Source organism: Balaenoptera borealis (assembly GCF_965194805.1).
Source record: "Balaenoptera borealis genome assembly, chromosome: 3".
NCBI lineage: Eukaryota > Metazoa > Chordata > Mammalia > Artiodactyla > Balaenopteridae > Balaenoptera > Balaenoptera borealis.
Window position 1 is genome coordinate 161,280,661 of NC_138866.1, and position 19,371 is coordinate 161,300,031.

General features: G+C 40.4%; 1 protein-coding gene across 2 annotated transcripts in view; it reads left to right on the forward strand.

Moving 5' to 3' along the window:
• TAF3 (TATA-box binding protein associated factor 3) overlaps positions 1 to 18,816 on the forward strand; it is a 152,764-nt gene extending 133,948 nt beyond the window's left edge. For both annotated transcript variants that reach the window (XM_082387135.1, XM_082387134.1), the window contains 3 exons: positions 12,694 to 12,949; positions 15,920 to 16,026; positions 16,837 to 18,816. In XM_082387135.1, coding sequence (XP_082243261.1) covers positions 12,694 to 12,949; positions 15,920 to 16,026; positions 16,837 to 16,951 — 478 coding nt within the window. In that variant the 3' untranslated portion in view covers positions 16,952 to 18,816. The remainder of the gene's footprint in view (positions 1 to 12,693; positions 12,950 to 15,919; positions 16,027 to 16,836) is intronic.
• The last annotated feature ends 555 nt before the right edge of the window (positions 18,817 to 19,371 follow it).

A 19,371-nucleotide genomic window follows, 5' to 3' on the forward strand; every position in this document is an offset into this window, starting at 1 on the left:
CCTTGTCTAGACACAAGTAGTCATCAGCACCAGAGGAGGAAAGATGTTGATGCCTATTCACAGGCCTCTGGAACTGCCCCCCACCCTCCAAGCAAAGATGCCTTCGGCTCGGAAACACAAATGCCCTTAGCTACCGGAGCTGTTTTGCCTCCTTGAGAGAATAACAGATTTTTCAGTTTTCCACTTTTCAAATCAAGTACCCAGCACCGATCACCCTACACCCATCTGAGCTCTAAGCTCTACCCTCTAACTGTAAAAGCTCCAGCATCACAGAAACCCAAGGCAGGGGGATGCCTCCCTCCCTTACTCCCAACCCCTCACCCACCCGACAACCAACCAGTCCCCAGCCCCTCCCCGCCTGACCGACAATATTTGTCAATTCCTTACCCTCTTCTCCTTTCCTGCTGCCTCTCAGAACTGTTCTCCATACTTAGTCCCTCCAGAGCAGTCTGTCTAGAACGCTTATGCTTTATATGTTGTGGCGCTTCCAAACTGCTTGCGGTTTCCCATGCAGAACAGGATGCTTTGCATCTTTATTCCTTTTCTCAGGTTGTCCCATCTGCCTCAAATGCCTCCACCCCCCTGCCTCTTCATCGGAGTCACTCGTATTCATCTTTTAAAACTGTCACTTGTCATTAGGGAAAGTGATCACAGCCCACCTTCCCACCCCTACCCCAGGCTAGCCATCCTTCTGCCAAGTGCCCAGAATACACTGTTTTCATTCCAAATTATTCCACTTCGTATGCTTTATCGATCTACTACCCTTATGTGACTGTCTTCCCCCCCAGCCGTTTCTTGGAAATTGAGGGTGTGCCCCATTCACCTTGAACCCAGCCACCCAAGGGTAGGAGACGTAGTAGACGGGCGATAAATATTTGTTGAGATGGATTCACGGACTGAAACAGCCTCTCATCTGTTGAACCATAGCACTGATTTTCACTCTGTTTGAACAAGCTTTCATAGATTTGAAGTGGTATCAAAATAAAGTTTAATTGAGTTACTTTTCCAGAATGGCTGTAACATTAGGAGTTGGTTTTATCAAGTAAAAACTCCTTAAGTAAGAGGGCTGAAGGGGACAGAGGAAGCTTACTCTTAGCCCTGGAGTACAATGGGAAGGCTACGTTTGGTCTTGAAATCTTCTGTCAGAGATTGCTTTTCCTTCCTAAACTGTGACTCCTGGTATTCTGCCTAGCTTTAGAGGTCCTTTGAATAATAAGAGGATGCTGAAAATAAGTTGCTTAAAGGAATTGGAAGATCCGACAGGTGGAGTGACTAAGTTTCCAAATGTGTTTTATTAAATAATGTAAAGTCGGTCATTCTGTAGTCTATGTAAAAGGGAAATGTGGATTTTTTTAAAGACTTGCATTATCTATCTAGTAACAGATGCACCTCTCATATACTCTGGATAGATGAAAAATGACACCCCTCAATTGGAATCTGCTTTTTTTTGAATCTGGGAGTAGCTTTTCTCCCAGAGCACACTCACTGATTGCCCGTCTTTGGCTCTCTATGCCGCGTGTACTTAGGATTTTAATCAATTACTTCTGCTTCTTTAGTCCACAAAGGTGAAAAAACATATATGTGTGTGTATACATCTCTATATATATCACATGCTATAAATATATATATATGATATTTTTTCCATGCTATTTACTGAGGAAGATAAAAATTCATGTAAAGCATGGTGATTTTTGGTGAAGACACAGCAGCTATTATCAAATTTTAATATATTTTAAAGTAGTGTTGGGTTTTCCAAGCATGACTTCAGTAATAACTGAATATTATAACACTACAGTGAGATACAAATCTTAATCACAATCCTGTTCATTTTTCAGGTTCACTGAATATCATCTTACTGCTTTTAATGTTTTCAAATAACTGGGATGTTATTTAATCCTAAAATGAATGAATGAATGAGTGAAGGTTTATCTTTTATGGTTAACTTGCAACTTTAGCATATGTTCATGTAAAAGCATCTCATCCTCCTCTGTAGACTCCAGGCTCAGAGAGTATTAAAAGTGAAGTTTCATCAATGTTGAATGTTCAGTGTCATTTGGTTTTGCTTTTTCTTACTAAATGTACCCTTTCTTTGCTGGAGAGAAGCAGAAGCTTTTCTAAAATCACAAAATCTTTTAGAAGTTCTGACTCCAGGGAATTTGGTTTTTGAAAAGAACCCTGACAGTGCCCTAGACAACACCCTCATGGTTTTACATTTTTTACAAATTGTTTTGCATTTGAAAAATACTAATTTTGATTATATACATAGTAAAACTGTGTCGAAGGAGATACACTTGTGCAAATGGTAAATTTGAATCAGATGTTGGTTCTTCTCTCAGGAATGTAGATGTAAACAATCATAATAGAGGTGGAAAGTGTTAAAGTCTATAAGAGATACATCTCAAATGATACAGAAGTTCAAGGTGATTGCTTCCAGCAAGGAAGGATCAGAAAAGCCTTGGGTGGAGCAGAATCTGAGGAGGGTCCAAAGTGATGACCTCCCGAAGTCACCTGAAATAATTCTGTGTGTGTGGTTGTGTCACCAACAAGATATGCATTGAGGTTCATTCCTTTCCGTTTATTTTTGACTTGTAGGCAATTTTATAAATTTAATTTTCTGAATATGTAAGACATGTACTTGCCCCCAAAGTTGAAACTATGTAATATGTTCAGAGATGTCTTGCTTTCCGCCCTTTCCCTCTACCTTTATCCTCCTCGACCTATAGGTTACCATCTTTATTTCTTTTTTTAAATTATCCTTTTATATATCTGTTTGCAAATATGAGGAAATATGCATTATTTATTATTTATCTAAGTATTCATGCCCTTTTTAGGGTATTTTACAGATTTTGAACATTTGACAATAGAAGTCTAATCATTTGGGTATCTTCTTTGGAAATGAAGATTCTACAGTGGCTATATTTTCCTCTAATTACTTCATGCAATCTGTTTCATTTTTCAAATAGGTCATGCCTGAATTAAAAGACAAAATGTTTGCTACTTGGTATGTACTTGGGCTATGACAAGATAAGATGATGTAAATATTCAAGAGGCAAGCCATGAGCTTGAGGAATTAAATCCATTTACAGTTATGTGCTAATTATATGAATGCTCAAAGTCGAGCTGTGAGGATCGAGAAGAATAAGGATAATGATTGATTTGAAGAATCAACATAGCACTGATTCTCATAATTGTCTTTTGTTATTTGTTCCTTTTGATCACATGTGAAATATGGAAATGACTGTGTTACACTTTGGCATTTTAAGTACCGATGCTCTAAAATATAATTTCTCCTGAATTCTGAATATTCGTTTATGTACCTAAATGTGATAAATTAAATACTTGGTATATTAATTTTCTATTCCCACATATAACAAATGACCCCAAAACTTAGTTAGCAGCTAAAGCAATAAACGTGTTACTTCCTAGTTTCCCGTGGGTCAGGAATTCGGGTGGTTCTGACTGCAGTCTCCGTCAAGCTGTTGCCCAGGGCTTCAGTCACTGGAAGGCCTCACCAGGGATGGAGAATGCACTGCGGGCTCACACAGGCTGTTGGCAGGAGGCCTCAGTTACTGGTCACATGGGCCTCGTCCTAAGGCAGCTTCAGTGTCCTCATGACTTAGCCTCTGGCTTCCGTAGAGCAAGGCAGAAGCTGCAGTGTCTCTTATGACCTACCTCGGATGTCACACACAGTTGTTTTCACGATATCCTGTTAGCTGTCCAAGTCAGAGCCCACCCAGGCTGGGAGAACACTCCACCAGGGTGGGAGGGGGCTGCCTGCCACGCTTGGGCTTAGTATTTCCGGGACTTTTACAAGAAAAGTAAGAGAGCAAAACTGTGATGTTTTAGATAACTACAGACACAATGATCTGGTTTTATAGTAATATATAGTGAAATCTTAGTTTACAGTGCAACATGGGAATCTGTTTCATGTGTATCTCAAAAGGTGCATGGTATTTCTGAGATTGATCAAAGTTCTAACTCTGAAGAAGAAAATCAAGTTGTGGCTTGAATATGTGTGTGTGTGTGTGTGTGTATGTATATATATATTTTTTAATCAAAGTGGGTTTTCTCCCAGACATCAAAGAACTTCCCTGTTGAGAAGTTTATATAACATTCATGGAGGTGCTTATTACAGTAGTCTTTACCTATGGCATCGTTTTGTCACCATTTAAAAATGGCTGTTGGCTTTTGAGGCAAGTAAGTGAGCCATGTGAGGGAACTTTTGAACTTTGTGCAGTTCAGTAGCCAGTCATACGGACTTTGATAACTTTGATGGCCGGCTTCACAGTGTTTGCACACAATCGCTGACTAATGAGGATCATTAAACTCCCCATGTAGATGTATCCAAATGGTGTTTGCCTCTAACCTCCGAGCCTCTGTGTGGCTGGAGAGGTGAGGACGGGCCCTTTGTTGACTTGTCAAGCTGTTGAGTTTGCATTACAGGCCAGGCAGCGCATGACCCACTCTATTTATTTCACTGTTTTGTGCTGGGGAAACAGGTAAAGAAATCCTGCCAAAACTCCTCCTTCTGCATGTTTTTATGAATAACACCAGTGTTTATAGCAGCTAGAGCCCTCTGATCAAATCCTCCAAAAGATGTAATGTTAGCAGCGTGGAGCCATTGTGGGACCCAGCTGTGGGCGGTGTTGGTTACTCTGAAGACATTGCTTATTCAACAGAGAGCTCTGGAGGAGAGCTTACTATGCAGTTAAAGAGGAGGGAAAGTGCCACTAAAGGGAAGAAGTACAGAGAAAGTGCTGTTTAGAAGTAGGAAACAATAAAGATCGGCGGTGGAGGCCAATAGGAATCCAAAATTATTTTTACAGTGATCATGTTAGGTTGAGTAATGATAGTTTATCTCACAAGTGATGAGAAATTATATCATGTGATACTGTTTATGTATTTTTTCTGTAATGTTCTGTAAATTAAAGAGATAATAAAAGAATTGTTCTCAAAACTGTGCCTCCAGTTACCACAAAAGTAACTGAGCAGCTAGAATCAAAAATAACTTTCAAACTCTGTGAATTTTCTGGTGAAATACAAAAGAGTTGGGAAAGACAAGTCACTTTAGAGCCTATATAATACCAGTCTAATCTCTTGGAAGCAGAAAATTAGGACGTGTTTTGTCTCATCAACACTGAGTACCCACTTTTATGTTTTTTCCTTTTGCTACTCAGAAAATTTGAATGGGAAATATAAATATATATATATATATTCAATACATACCAAATTTAAAGGGGAAATTTAATTGAACTGGAGGAATATTTGGCATTTTGGAAGGATTATCTTTATTATGAGTTATTTTCATTAAAAGACCATTTCTCTGAATTGAAAAATAAAATTTGTACAAGTAGGTATTTCTGAGATTTCAGGTACTGCCCCATAAATTGATCAACAGTCTGTTTACATCCATTGGCTGCACTGCTATTGCTAAACCATTCTCATGGGCACCATTCACAGGCCTTGTAGGAAAGGGAGAAATCTAAGAAAAATAGAAAGAGATGAAAGGGGATTGAGACAGAGTCAGGCAAGGCAAATAATATTCATTACGGGTTTGGTATAGCTTAAAACAATTTAAAAGCATTTCAGATAAAAGAATGAAACCTTCATGATGTGTTTGTACCTTGCATTGGTGTCGTGATCATTCTTGGTCTAAGAATGAATAGAAAGATGAGGAATTAGAATCCATGTTGGCACATAGAAATCTCAGTGGTCTTGGGACTCATTAAGTAGTGTGGAAGGAAGGTAGGCAGGAAGGAAAGAATAGAGTAAACTGACCTATTTTTAAATATTTTAAACAGGCAAAAAATATTCAAAAGTAAAATAATTATTCTATAGGAGCATTCTCCCTGTAATATTAGGCATTAAACATATTAAAGTTGATGAACATGTATCAAGACACTGTGTTTAATACTGCAGATAATTCAAAGACAAATAAGATAGTACATACCTTACTCCTGAGGAATATACCACTTAATGTGAGTGATAAAGACAGATATGCACACAATTAGGATACAAAGCAGCCATGGATGTTGTTTTTTGAGGTTTTTTTGTTTGTTTGTTTTTATTTATTTTTGGCTGTGTTGGGTCTTCGTTTCTGTGCGAGGGCTTTCTGTAGTTGCGGCAAGCGGGGGCCACTCTTCATCGCGGTGCGCGGGCCTCTCACTATCGCAGCCTCTCTTGTTGCGGAGCACAGGCTCCAGACGCGCATGCTCAGTAGTTGTGGCTCACGGGCCACGTAGCTCCGCGGCATGTGGGATCTTCCCAGACCAGGGCTCGAACCCGTGTCCCCTGCATCGGCAGGCAGATTCTCAACCACTGCGCCGCCAGGGAATCCCGGATGTTGTATTTTTTTTGAGAAGGCCCAAGACTGTTATTTCAAAGAAAATACCTGAGAGCATTTGTTATAGATGATAAAATTCAAGCTTTTATGTGAAAGTTAGAATTTTGGAAGACATATCATTACAAATTGACAGCTCCTCAACAATTTAAGAAATTTTTGATGAGATGGATGGCAACACCAACAAATATGATTTTTAAAAATATTATATAATGTATAAATATTTGAAAGATCTGCATAATTCAGTGAACCAATATTCCAGATCACCAGTGCATGATGTTATAAAATCATGCACTGGTAAAATATCTATTCAAAGTGCCAGACAGGTCAATGGACTTTAATATAACAGAATATGAAAAGCTTATTGATATGGTTTTAGATTGCACATTGCAACTAACTTGTAGGAAACTGCCTCTTGCTTTTCATTAAAAAAATGCTACCTGTTAATGTGTAATGGGTTTGTTATTGTTATCTTTAAACGAACTCTCTAATTATTTTTAAATTTCTCAGTTTCAATTTTTAATATGGTACGTATTGGCAGATATAATGCACATAAACAAAAGTTCTTTATGTTTCTCACTAATTTTAAGATTGTAAAGGGATCCTAGGACCAAAAAAATTGGGAATTGCTACTTTAGAATTTCTTTTAGTAAGGGTCCACTGGTGGCAAATTCTCAGATTTTGCTTGCCAGAAAATGTCTTTATTTCATCCTATTCTTGAAAGGTGTTTTTGAAGACAAAATTTATTTGCCTTTAGCATATTGAAGATGTTACTCCACTGTCTTCTAGATTTTAGCATTGCTGTTGAGAAGTCAGCTGTCACCTGTTTTTTCTTTGAAAGTAATTGTCCTTTTTTCCTTTGGGCTCTTTTCAGACTTTTTTCCTTGCCTGTGATATTTTATCTTTTCACTCTGATGTGTGTATGTATAGATTTCTTTTTATTTATCTTGCCTGGGATTTGTTGGGCTTCTTACGTCTGTGGATTAGTATCTTTCATCAGTTCTGTAAAAGTCAGATATTCTTTGTTAACATTTTACCTCTGTTTCATTCTCTTTCTAGAATTTAGATTAAACAGTACTAATTAGACCTTTTTATTGTATTTTCTTTGCCTCTCCAGGCTACATTCTACATAATTTCTTCTGTTCTATTCAGTTTAGTTCTCCCATCCAGTGAGTTTTAAATTTCAGTTACTGTACTTTCCGTTTCTATAAGGTCTGTTTGGATCTTTTCAAATCTGCTAGATAACTCTGTGTAACCGCCTATTACCTGCAGATAATTTCCAGTTTTGCCTTTTATTTTTTTAAACACTGTAAGCAGAGTTGTATTGTAGTTGATAATTGCAGTATCTGTGGTCTTTATGGGTCTCTTTATACTGTCTGTTATTTCTTCTGGTTCTCCCTGTTGCAGCCTTGCTTCCTTATATGTTTATCTTTGATTCTGTGCTGCTTTTTTCCTTAAATAATTGTCTGTATTAATAATATGAAGCCTAGATTTTAAGTTACTTCCTTTCAAGATGATTCGTGCTGGGTACCTAGGTGCATTACAAGTGCAAATTACTTTAAATGTGTTGTCCTGGACCACCAGAGTTGAGAATTCATGAGATCTGATTCATTCTTACCTAATTGGTATAGCCTGTTGGGAGTCGTTAATGTGGGGAGGGAGTTCTATTAGACTTTCCACTTTGACAGGCCCTGGGCTTTGAAACCCGTCCTCTGTATCAAAACCAAAGATCAGATTCACCTTATACACAAATGTCCTCAGAGTGAAGCATCTGTGTTCTACTTACCTCTCTGGGTTCCTGCTTTTCCTTTAGTTTTGGTTCCAGCACCCTTATTTTATTTTATTTTTAATATCTTTATTGGAGTATAATTGCTTTACAATGTTATGTTAGTTTCTGTTGTACAACAAAGTGAATCAGCTATAAGTATACATATATCCCCATATCCACTCCCTCTTGAGCTTCCCACCCTCCCTCCCTATCCCACCCCTCTAGGTGGTCACAAAGCATCAAGCTGATCTCCCTGTGCTATGCGGCAGCTTTCCACTAGCCATCCATTTTACATTTGGTAGTGTATATATGTCCATGCTGCTCTCTCACTTCGTCCCAGCTTCCCCTTCCCTGCCTGTGTCCTCAAGTCCATTCTCTACATCTGCATCTTTATTCCTTCCCTGCCACTAGGTTCATCAGTACCACTTTTTCACATTCCATATATGTGCATTAGCATACGCCAGCACCCATATTTTAAACCATTATGGGAAACTGCCTCCCAGAACAGTGTTTTTAAATTTTAGTCTAACCATAAGAATAAGGAGTGCTTGCCCTATGGATATAAATTCCATAGTAATGACTTGGACCTCTCATCTTACATGTAAGGCAAACCTCACTCAGTAAGCACTGAGAGACAGCAGAGTGTAGTTGTTAAGATCGCGGGTTCTGAAATCAGGCTGCCTGGGTTTAAATCCTGGCTCTGCCACATAGTAGTCTGTGAACTTGCGTAAGGTACTTAATCTCTGTGCCTTGGTTTCTTCCTCTACAAAAGGAGGATAATATCAGCACTTGTTACCTCATTTGGTTGTTATGAGGGTTGAGATAGGCAAGTAAACATTCAGCAGGTGCCGGCATGCACTTGGCTTTCCAGCACTCACAACAGCTGGGAACTTGGTTAATGCTGGATAAATATTCACTATGAATTACATTAAGCAGCTATTGAGTGTCTCCTGGACAAACAGCCCATGTTAAATTCTCTTGGTCTTTGGCTGCATTCGAGTTAGGAGGGTGATCACACTCACGTGAAACAAGTGGAGAGCAAGTAACAGCACTGTTTATTTGCTTGTATAATGATGGAATTTTTGAAATACTGTTTTATAGTCTTCTGACCAGAATAGCAAAGAATCAGTGCTTTGTAGGGGAGGTGTTTTTCTAAACAAGGACTTTGAGAAAGAGGCCCTGTGTGGATTGGTCATGACAATGCTGGGGATGACATGAGCAATGGCCATGACACTTCCCATTTGTACATAGTTCTTGACGGGTTCCTCCCTATTCAGGTTCTCACCGTAGCCCTCACAGGCCGCCATCTTTATTTATACTTTGTTGATCAGAAAAGCAAGGTCTAGGAAGGTCAGTGCGGGATCGTAGGAAGAGGTAGGTCAGTGCAGCCTATTTCAGAGAGCAGCTCCGGATTCCTAATAAAGATGAAACTTTATGTCTAGGAATATAGCCCAGGGAGATTCATCACCATATTTACAAGTTAACATGTAACATTTACAAGGTAATACATTGTACAGTCAGTAGGACAATGGGCAAAAACCCTTTGACTTATTCATACTATGGAATACTATATAGCAATTAAAATAAGTAATATATATCAATAAATCAAGAGCATAAAACTAAGCGGGCAACTAGTAAACAAATAAGTTCTAAGGATCTGATACACAGCATGGAGATTATAGTCAACAGTACTGTATTACAAATGTCAAGGTTGCAAGAGACTAGATCCGAACAATTCCCTTCAAAAAAAGAAATGATAATTACGTGGTGTGATAAAGGTATTAGCTAATAAGGCCACTGCAGTAATCATTTTGCAGTTTACAAATGTGTCAAGCTGACACACTGTGCAAACTTACACAATGTTGCTTATATCTCAGTTACAAAAAAAAACTAAGTGAGGAAAGCTAGTTGCAAAGGATAAATATAGTGTGAATTGTTTATATACTTGAAACACATAAAACAGTGGTACGGTGTGCATTGTTTATGGGTATCTGCAAAGGCAGAAAAAGTTCAAAGAACAAAAATTTAGAAACACACCTCCCGGCTGGAGGACAGTGGTTCCTTCTGGAGGAGGGAGGGAGGGAGACCAGAAGCAAATATGTTTTCTCTAAACTTGAGATGATATACTTATTTCCCCTCAAATAAAGGCACTTTGTAAAAAGAAAAGAAGAGTTTTAGGATCAAATAGACCTCGGTTCTAAGCCTGCCACCCATTTACCCACATTCCTTTCTCTCTCTAATCCTGTTTCCTCATCTATAAAGCGGTGTCACTATAACTTCTTTGAAGTTGTTGTGAGGGCTAGATGAGGTGATGTATGGAAAGCCTCTAGTATAGCACCAGCTGCTTAGAGGCGCACAGTAACTAGTACTTTTATTGTTTTATTTTTTATTTTTGTTAACATCTTTATTGGAGTATAATTGCTTTACAATGGTGTGTTAGTTTCTGCTTTATAACAAAGTGAATCAGCTATACATATACATATATCCCCATATCTCTTCCCTCTTGCGTCTTTCTGCCTCCCACCCTCCCTATCCCATCCCTCTAGGTGGTCACAAAGCACTGAGCTGATCTCCCTGTGCTATGCGGCTGCTTCCCACCAGCTATCTGTTTTACATTTGGTAGTGTATATATGTCCTTGCCACTCTCTCACTTCGTCGCAGCTTACCCTTCCCCCTCCCCGTATCCTCAAGTCCGTTCTCTAGTAGGCCTGTGTCTTTATTCCCATATTGCCCCTAGGTTCTTCATGACCTTTTTTTTTTTTTTTAGATTCTGTATATATGTGTTAGCATACGGTATTTGTTTTTCTCTTTCTGACTTACTTCACTCTGTATGACAGACTCTAGGTCCATCCAGCTCACTACAAATAACTCAGTTTCGTTTCTTTTTATGGCTGAGTAATATTCCATTGTATATATGAGCCACATCTTCTTTATCCATTCATCTGTTGATGGGCACTTAGGTTGCTTCCATGTCCTGGCTATTGTAAATAGAGCTGCAGTGAACATTGTGGTACATGACTCTTTTTGAATTATGGTTTTCTCAGGGTGTATGTCCAGTAGTGGGATCACTGGGTCGTATGGTAGTTCTATTTTTAGTTTTTTAAAGAACCTCCATACTGTTCTCCGTAGTGGCTGTATCAATTTACATTCCCACCAACAGTGCAAGAGGGTTCCCTTTTCTCCACACCCTCTCCAGCATTTATTGTTTGTAGATTTTTTGATGATGGCCATTCTGACTGGTGTGAGATGATATCTCAATGTAGTTTTGATTTGCATTTCTCTAATGATTAATGATGTTGAGCAATCTTTCATGTGTTTGTTGGCAATCTGTATATCTTCTTTGGAGAAATGTCTCTTTAGGTCTTCTGCCCATTTTTGGATTGGGTTGTTTGTTTTTTTGATATTTGAGCTGCATGAGCTGCTTGTAAATTTTGGAGATTAATCCTTTGTCAGTTGCTTCATTTGCAAATATTTTCTCCCATTCTGAGGGTTGTCTTTTCATCTTGTTTATGGTTTCCTTTGCTGTGCAAAAGCTTTTAAGTTTCATTAGGTCCTGTTTGTTTATTTTTGTTTTTATTTCCATTTCTCTAGGAGGTGGGTAAAAAAGGATCTTGCTGTGATTTATGTCAGAGAGTGTCCTGCCTATGTTTTCCTCTAAGAGTGTGATAGTGTCTGGCCTTACATTTAGGTCTTTAATCCATTTGGAGTTTATTTTTGTGTATGGTGTTAGGGAGTGCTCTAATTTCATTCTTTTACATGTAGCTGTCCAGTTTTCCCAGCACCACTTATTGAAGAGGCTGTCTTTTCTCCATTGTATATTCTTGCCTCCTTTAACTTTTACTTTTAAACGACTTACCCCAGGTCACGTGCCGGCCTGTGGAAGACGTAGGGTTTGAACTCAGATATCCTGGCTCTGAGCCTAGTTCTTCTTCCCCGGCATGGGTTCTGTGGGTAAGACAGTGTTAATGAAGAGACAGACCTACTAGAGAATGGACTTGAGGATATGGGGAGGGGGAAGGGTAAGCTGTGACAAAGTGAGAGAGTGGCATGGACATATATACACTACCAAGCGTAAAATAGATAGCTAGTGGGAAGCAGCCGCATAGCACAGGGAGAGCAGCTCGGTGCTTTGTGACCACCTAGAGGGGTGGGATAGGGAGGGTGGGAGGGAGGGAGATGCAAGAGGGAAGAGATATGGAAACATATGTATATGTATAACTGATTCACTTTGTTATAAAGCAGAAACTAACATACCATTGTAAAGCAATTATACTCCAATAAAGTTGTTAAAAAAAAAAAAAGAGAGAGAGAGAGCAGCACGCAGCTCTAATCACGACTTGGCGACATCACCAGGGAAGGAGCTGGAGCCTCACCCCCGCTGCCTGACATCTCGGCCAGCCGTGACCCAGTAAGTGGAGAAGCAGGTTGGGGAAGGGCCTTTAACCCTGAGCTCCGTCGCTCTCTGGCCTCCCCAAAAAGTCGTTTGCTGCTAGAAGAACCAAGTGATTGTGCGATCATGTTTTTAGCTACCTGGCTTGACTCAACTATGTGTTTTGACTTTTCCTTTTCTCTCTTTTGTTGACAGTGTCATCAGCAAAGTGGTCCCAGCCCCCGAGGCTAAGCCAGCGCCTTCTCTGAACAGACCCAAGACGCCGCCGCCCACGCCGGCCCCCGCCCCTGTCCCCGTGCACGTCACCCCCGCTCCCGTGCCTTTGCCCCTTCTGGCCCCGGCCAGCGCGCCCCTCACCGGGATGCCCGCTCCGGCCCCCGCCGCCTCGGGAGCTGCCAGTTCCAAAGCCCCCGTCCGGAGTGTGGTCACGGAGACGGTCAGCACTTACGTGGTGCGCTACTTTCTATTTTTGGAGTATTTAAGAAACAGCCACTTAAGAGCTCACTCTTTCCTCATGAAAATATTTTCAATTAAAAATGCAGTGTCAGATGAATCATTATTGAATTTCAGAGGCAATTCTTTATGACTGGAAAGGCATTTTCATTGCACTTTCAAGCTTTCAGCTGAAAAGTATTGTTAGGATGTTTGCATATTTAGTCTCCATAAATAATGTCAGAGCATTGTTTTTCTTTATTCGGCATTGTTTTGGAAGATGACTATATACCTGTACACAGCACAATCAGTGTATAAATATAGAGGTGAATAGTGATAGTTAAACCCCTCATTGACTTTCTTGATCAAGCAGTGATTCACTTAAGAGTATAATTTGTGTGATATACACACGTCTGATGGGCCAGCTGCTCTTTCTGAGCAGCAGCACTAATTATAGTAACTCGCTGGCTAAGGTGCAGAACATACCAGGGCCTGCAGAGTGAACGGAAATGAACTTCCAGACACAGCGCTTCCTGGGTCCAAGCCGGTCTTCAGGTGGAAAAACTCACCTTGATGAATAAGTTCGCACGGTTGTCATGGAACCGTTTTTACGTGTTCTCCCCATACTTAATAGTATCAGATCTTACTCAAGCCCTGAATTCAATCACGTAATAAAGCACTTACATAAATATGTCCTTTGAGCTCTGTAGAGTGACACATAAACAGACGACAAAAAGATATCAGGCACATGGAGGTCCTAGCTGAGCTGACACAGCCGACATCACCAAGTACGCAGACTGAGATCTGTCAGCCTAGTGGTGGTTCGGGTCTTTCTGAATAGATGGGGCTGGAGGGTGGCAGGGTCAGACTCCTGCTGTTGTTGTTATAAATTGTGCAAGTATTACATCTCTATAAAGGCATTTGGGAAGGAAATTTCAATGAATCATTAAGTATTTGAGGCACTATAATGATACGAAGGATAAGAAAATCTCAAAAATCTTCAGAGAGGATATAAAGGCATGAAATATTAACAGGAAGAAAGAAATTGGCCATTCAAGACAAAAATAGAAGACATGATACAAAAATCTGTGATCATCAAATCAGTCCATTCAAGGACCAGTTGCTACAGGTGTTTAATTGAGGCCGCATCACCCCGAGATTGGTTAATTGGGGAGGATTTTACACTTAATCTCCTCGGCCTCCATTTCTTCAGGTGTAATTAGGGGGTTGATAGACTAGGTGGTCGCTGATTTCTGATTCTCCAGTGGATTTTTGAGTTAACTCCCTGGAGATGGATCAGATTTGCATAGACAACATGGATGAAAAGCCTTCTGTCTCCTCAGAGACGCTTTGTAGACAGAAGACAAAATGTGTGAATTGAAGGAAGGACACAGGCTATACAGCAAAAAGGCTGATTTTGTCACTGCCCAATCTGTGACATTGGAACTGTCACTGACATTCCCTTAGCTCCAGTCTCCCCATTTCTAACCTATCCAAGCATTGTTTTAGGATGATGAAACCAAGTAAGACATTTGAAAGAACTTAGTAAACCGTGAAGGGCTGGGCGTTAGTTATTATGGGTGCTGTGGCAGATTTCCCATGTCACAGGGTCACGGCCTCCTAATTTCAAGAAAGGTCAGCCAGCAGCAGGACTGGCCATGCATGGCAGCTTCAGGGCCCAGGGCGCTGGGCCAGCCTTCGCCCCAGACAGCTGGCACGTGCTAACTGGTGGTCTCTCCCCTTGAAACTAGAGAGGACCGAGTCAGGGATGTAGCTGCCCACAGATTTGTTTAGGAAGCCTTCACATCAGCATCCTCTGCCTCTGTAGAGACTGTTTTGAGAATGGTCAGCCTTAAAATAGCGCATCAGTGGAATGGAAACATCTCTGCCCCCCGTACACCCATCACACAGAGAGAAAGCCATTTCTCTCCTGCACATCTAGTCAGTGTTGTATTTTAAAGTACCAGAAGAGACTATAGCTTGCAAAATAAACTGAATGAAATTATATGCTGTGTAATTGGAAAAACTTTAGAAAATTATCATTCCTGGTTTTGAATGCCCGTCATAGAATTGTTTCTTCCAAATCGGTCTTGTTCATGTGGAATTTGAGGAAGTTGTTCAGTTAGGGATGCTTCTCATTTGGAACTGCTAAGTTAAGTAAAGCAAAGTTCAGAGCACAGCATTATTTGTTGCAAAATAACGTGAAAATGTGTGGCTCTTTGGCCTCCCGCGTCCCTTATTTCATTTGCCCTTTAGTTGATTGTACTTTACTGAAAATGTCATAAAGGGAATGGAAAGTTACTTAGTAACAACTCTTTTATATCCTTGATCTTATCAGCTAGTTCAGGAGAAGGGTTTGGCTAATAAGTAATAAGGCAATACATGCACATTGGCCGTATTTATTAATTCCAGGCCTGTGAATGCGATGGAGGAAACAACATAGAGTTAAGCTCAATAGCTTTCAAAAATATTCATCGTTACTTCCATGAAAACCCTAGTCATTCAGGATGTGTGTGTTTACAGGATTTCTTTAGATAAAAGTGGCTGTAGGTCATATTGCTCACAGAAATGATTATAAAATGCTTTGTTTTTATGACTTACAAAAGAGAGTTTAAAATATTCATTAGAAATGTCTTGGGAGCTCCCTGGTGGCCTAGTGGTTAGGATTCTGGGCCTTCACTGCCGGGCCCTGGGTTCAATCCCTGGTCGGGAACTGAGATCCTGCAAGCCAAGGGGCAAAAAACAGAAAAAGAAATGTCTTATCATTGAACACTTAGTAGCCATTTGCTTTTTCAGGTGATCCCAGGATAGTGGTGACCATGATCACAGCTTTACTAAATTGTTAACTACTGGGTTTTTTGTTTTTGTTTTTAGTTTAATCTGTCGGTGTATTAGCTTCTCAGTGTGAAGTAATGATCCTTATTGTGCCCTTTTTTGGGTTCTTCTTTCTCAAAGCATCTCTGTTTTGCTCCCTCCCCTGCAACCCCAGATCCGAGACGAATGGGGGAACCAGATCTGGTTCTGTCCCGGCTGCAACAAGCCCGATGACGGGAGCCCCATGATTGGCTGTGACGATTGTGACGACTGGTACCACTGGTGAGTCCCCATCGTGGCCCTGGGGGGAGGGGCTCTGCACGCAGGGTGTGGGGGTGCCTCTGGCCCGTCCTGGCTTTTCTCCCAGGGCAGTTCCTCTCCGGAGAGCGGTGTACGGAGCAGAATCACTGCCAAGAGAAAGGCGTTCATGTGCATTGCAAAAATCACGAGTCTTTGGACTATCATTATTCAGCCTAAATTCCAAATGTGTTGCTTGGCTTATGTATCCTCCTGCTTTAACAAAGGAAAAGGAGCTAGAGGGGGTTCCCTTTCCTTTCTTGCCAGTCGTTTTCTGTAGCAGCTGCAGTGCTTGACGGCAACGCTAAGGGAAGCCCCCATAAACGTGTCACAAAGTGCAGAAGTGAAGGGACAGCTTGTGTGGTTTCTGCACCTCTTCAGCGCCCCCCCAAAACCGAAGAAACACCATCAAAATGCATGCAGTCTTCCTGTTTTATCTTGAAAATATCAGATATAAAAAGATAGGAGTCCACTTAGTCACGTGCTATATGATATCTCTGAGATAAAAACAAAGCCGTGGCTCAGAAGCATTGGACTATTTCTGGCTGAAAGGATGAATGAGCTAATTAATTTCTCCAGCGGGGCCTGGAGAGGGGCTTTGTGTAAGGTGATCACCCACACGCCCAGCAGTAGCGCAGCATCCGTCAGAGCTATGTGACTTGGATTTCTGGTAAATACATCTCAGACTTAGGACATTATTTAATGACTTGAAATTCTTTAAAAACACAGGAAAAGAATGTGTGGATAAATAAAGCTTGTTTGTCTGAAGCCTTTTCTTCCTTGGTAACCATGCAGGCCCTGCGTCGGGATAATGGCCGCGCCCCCGGAAGAGATGCAGTGGTTCTGTCCCAAGTGTGCCAACAAAAAGAAGGATAAAAAGCACAAAAAGAGGAAGCACCGGGCGCACTGACGCCCCGGGGGCCCCTGTCCTGATGCCTCAGGGGAGGTGCCGTGACCCCGCCTCCGTGTCACCTCCCACCATGTTCCTGCAGGTTATGAACCTCGCAAGACTGAGGACAGAAACACACCACCCGCAGGGATTTTCCTTCCGGAACACCCCTGCCCGGGGCCACGTGGTCGAGACCGAAGGAAAACTCACGTGGAGGCGGGGCACCGGGGCCACCTCGCCTCTGTTTTCTATTACCAGTGACAAGTATTACTAATAAAAAGACCATAATCTTCCCTTCCGATTTTCTTGATTCTCTCCAGGGCCTTTTCCTTAAGGTGTTAGATGAGGAGATGGCGTGTGGCCTGCCTTGACCGTGACTGAGGGTGACGTTGGTAGTCTGTCTGCGCCTCCAGCCTCCTTCCCTCTCTAGTGAGATAATCATAATCACATAAAAGAAAACTCCAGGTGGAGTGTCGGTAAATATTTTTGTGATGAAAAATATATGAAGCTTCCCCTCCCTCCCTGTTTTTAGTACTAACATGTAAAATGTTCAGGCTTTTTGTGAAATACCTTATATTTTTTAAGAAAAAGGTTTCTATCATGTCCTGTTGGCTTTTGTGCAAATTATTTTTGTTGACTCTCACCTATTTTCTGTCTCTGTTGCCTCCCGACTTTGCCCATTTCTCTAAACTGCTGGTGTTCTTCTCACAGCTTATCCATTTCATCAACTTGTATAAAAACTCTTCAGACCAGGAGATCTCCCCTAATGTAAATAATAAATATTTATGAAGTAGTTATTTTTAAAAAATTTTTATCATGTTTAAATCTGGCTTTCTCTGAAATCTGCTGTGATTTCAGCCATGTCTGTAATTACTGCTGTACATAAGCAAAGAAAGCTAGAAAAAAAGAGCCATGCGTAGTTCAAAGTTACCTACCTTGAGCTGAACCCATGCAGTACCCAAAACACTGGGGGAAAGGACCCGAGCAGTTGGAAGGAAAACAAGGCAATTTAAATCTATGGTTTATGATTTGAAATTGTTTTGTTATCTCTTGTTTCTGTAAATTTCTTTGACTTCCTTTTGTTTCAAAGGACATGTAGATTCCCTGAAAGTTAAAAAAAAAAAAAAGGAAATATATATATATATATACTGTAGCATTTTGTGTTTATATTGTTTTATTTCTGCAAATCTGTTCATTGATATTGTGGTTTAAGGCTGAAATGAAGTATATTATGAAATTTTTTTTTTAAAGAAAACTCATCAAATTTCAGGGTATCACAAAACTTTATTATATTACTATACTGCCCACTATTTATTATATGTTATAGATGTCTGAGAGATAAACCAAATATTTTATTTTTAATGTAAAACATCAAATTTAATTTTATTAGCATATTTTAGCAACTTTGGAATAAATATGGACTTTTACTTGATTTTGAAGTAATCCCAACTTGGGCCAGTGTAATGGATATCTTGAATACTAGAATATGGGCTTTGAACCTAATACAAATATATTAATAGAAATTGTGATTTTTTTAAATGCCAAGTAAATTGATACTAGTGTATGAATCATATTTTAAAACATATTATGTGGTTAGAGAAATGAGGCTTTCTGCCATGGATGTTAAATTGCAAATCAGTGGAAATGGAGTCACCCTTTCAAGATTGCAGTATTTCATTGCCCTCCTTGTTCTAGAAGTCAAAGTTTTTCTATCCCTACAAAGAAACAAAGCATCTATGTTGAGACACGTGTTTTTTGTTCTATTAATTTGAGATCATCCTAAATACTTTATACAATATTTTCACATGCACAAATCTACCCATTTAGTGCTTTTTGGAGAGGGATGGGGGTGGGGAAGTGCAAAATAAAGATTATTGGCTATTTCATAGTTTGCTTTTCCATTTTCTTTATTTAGGATTTAGCTCCTCGAGGCATGGTCAGTGTATCTGACGTTGCCATGTCTAAGTGACCTGGTCATGCCACTGAAATAAGAATGGAGGTGCCAATATATAACCTTCGCCCAATCCTACTGTCTGAGAGACTTCAGCCCAAATGACATTGAAGGAATTTCAATCAGTTTGTTGTCCCTTGCTATTTCATGGTTGCTTTCCTAAATCCAGTTCATGATTTTATAAATGGCCTTTGCAATAATAAAACCAAAGAATCATTTTCAGGGGGCTGGAGAGCTCAAGGGATTAGTAATGGAATACAGAGCCTTTCACCTCTAGGTCAGTGAGTTGAATCCAGTTCAGGTCACCAGAGACCCAAAGTTGTTACCATCTTCTGACTGTTCAGTGGCCTGTGTGAAACTGGCTGGTGGTCTCAGTCTCTACTGGATGCCTGTCCGTATACCAACCAAAGGAAGTCCGAGAAACTGCAAAAGGAAATGTGGATTAGAAAATGAAACCCTGGTGTTCCAAAGCAGAGTTAGGAAGTTGGGC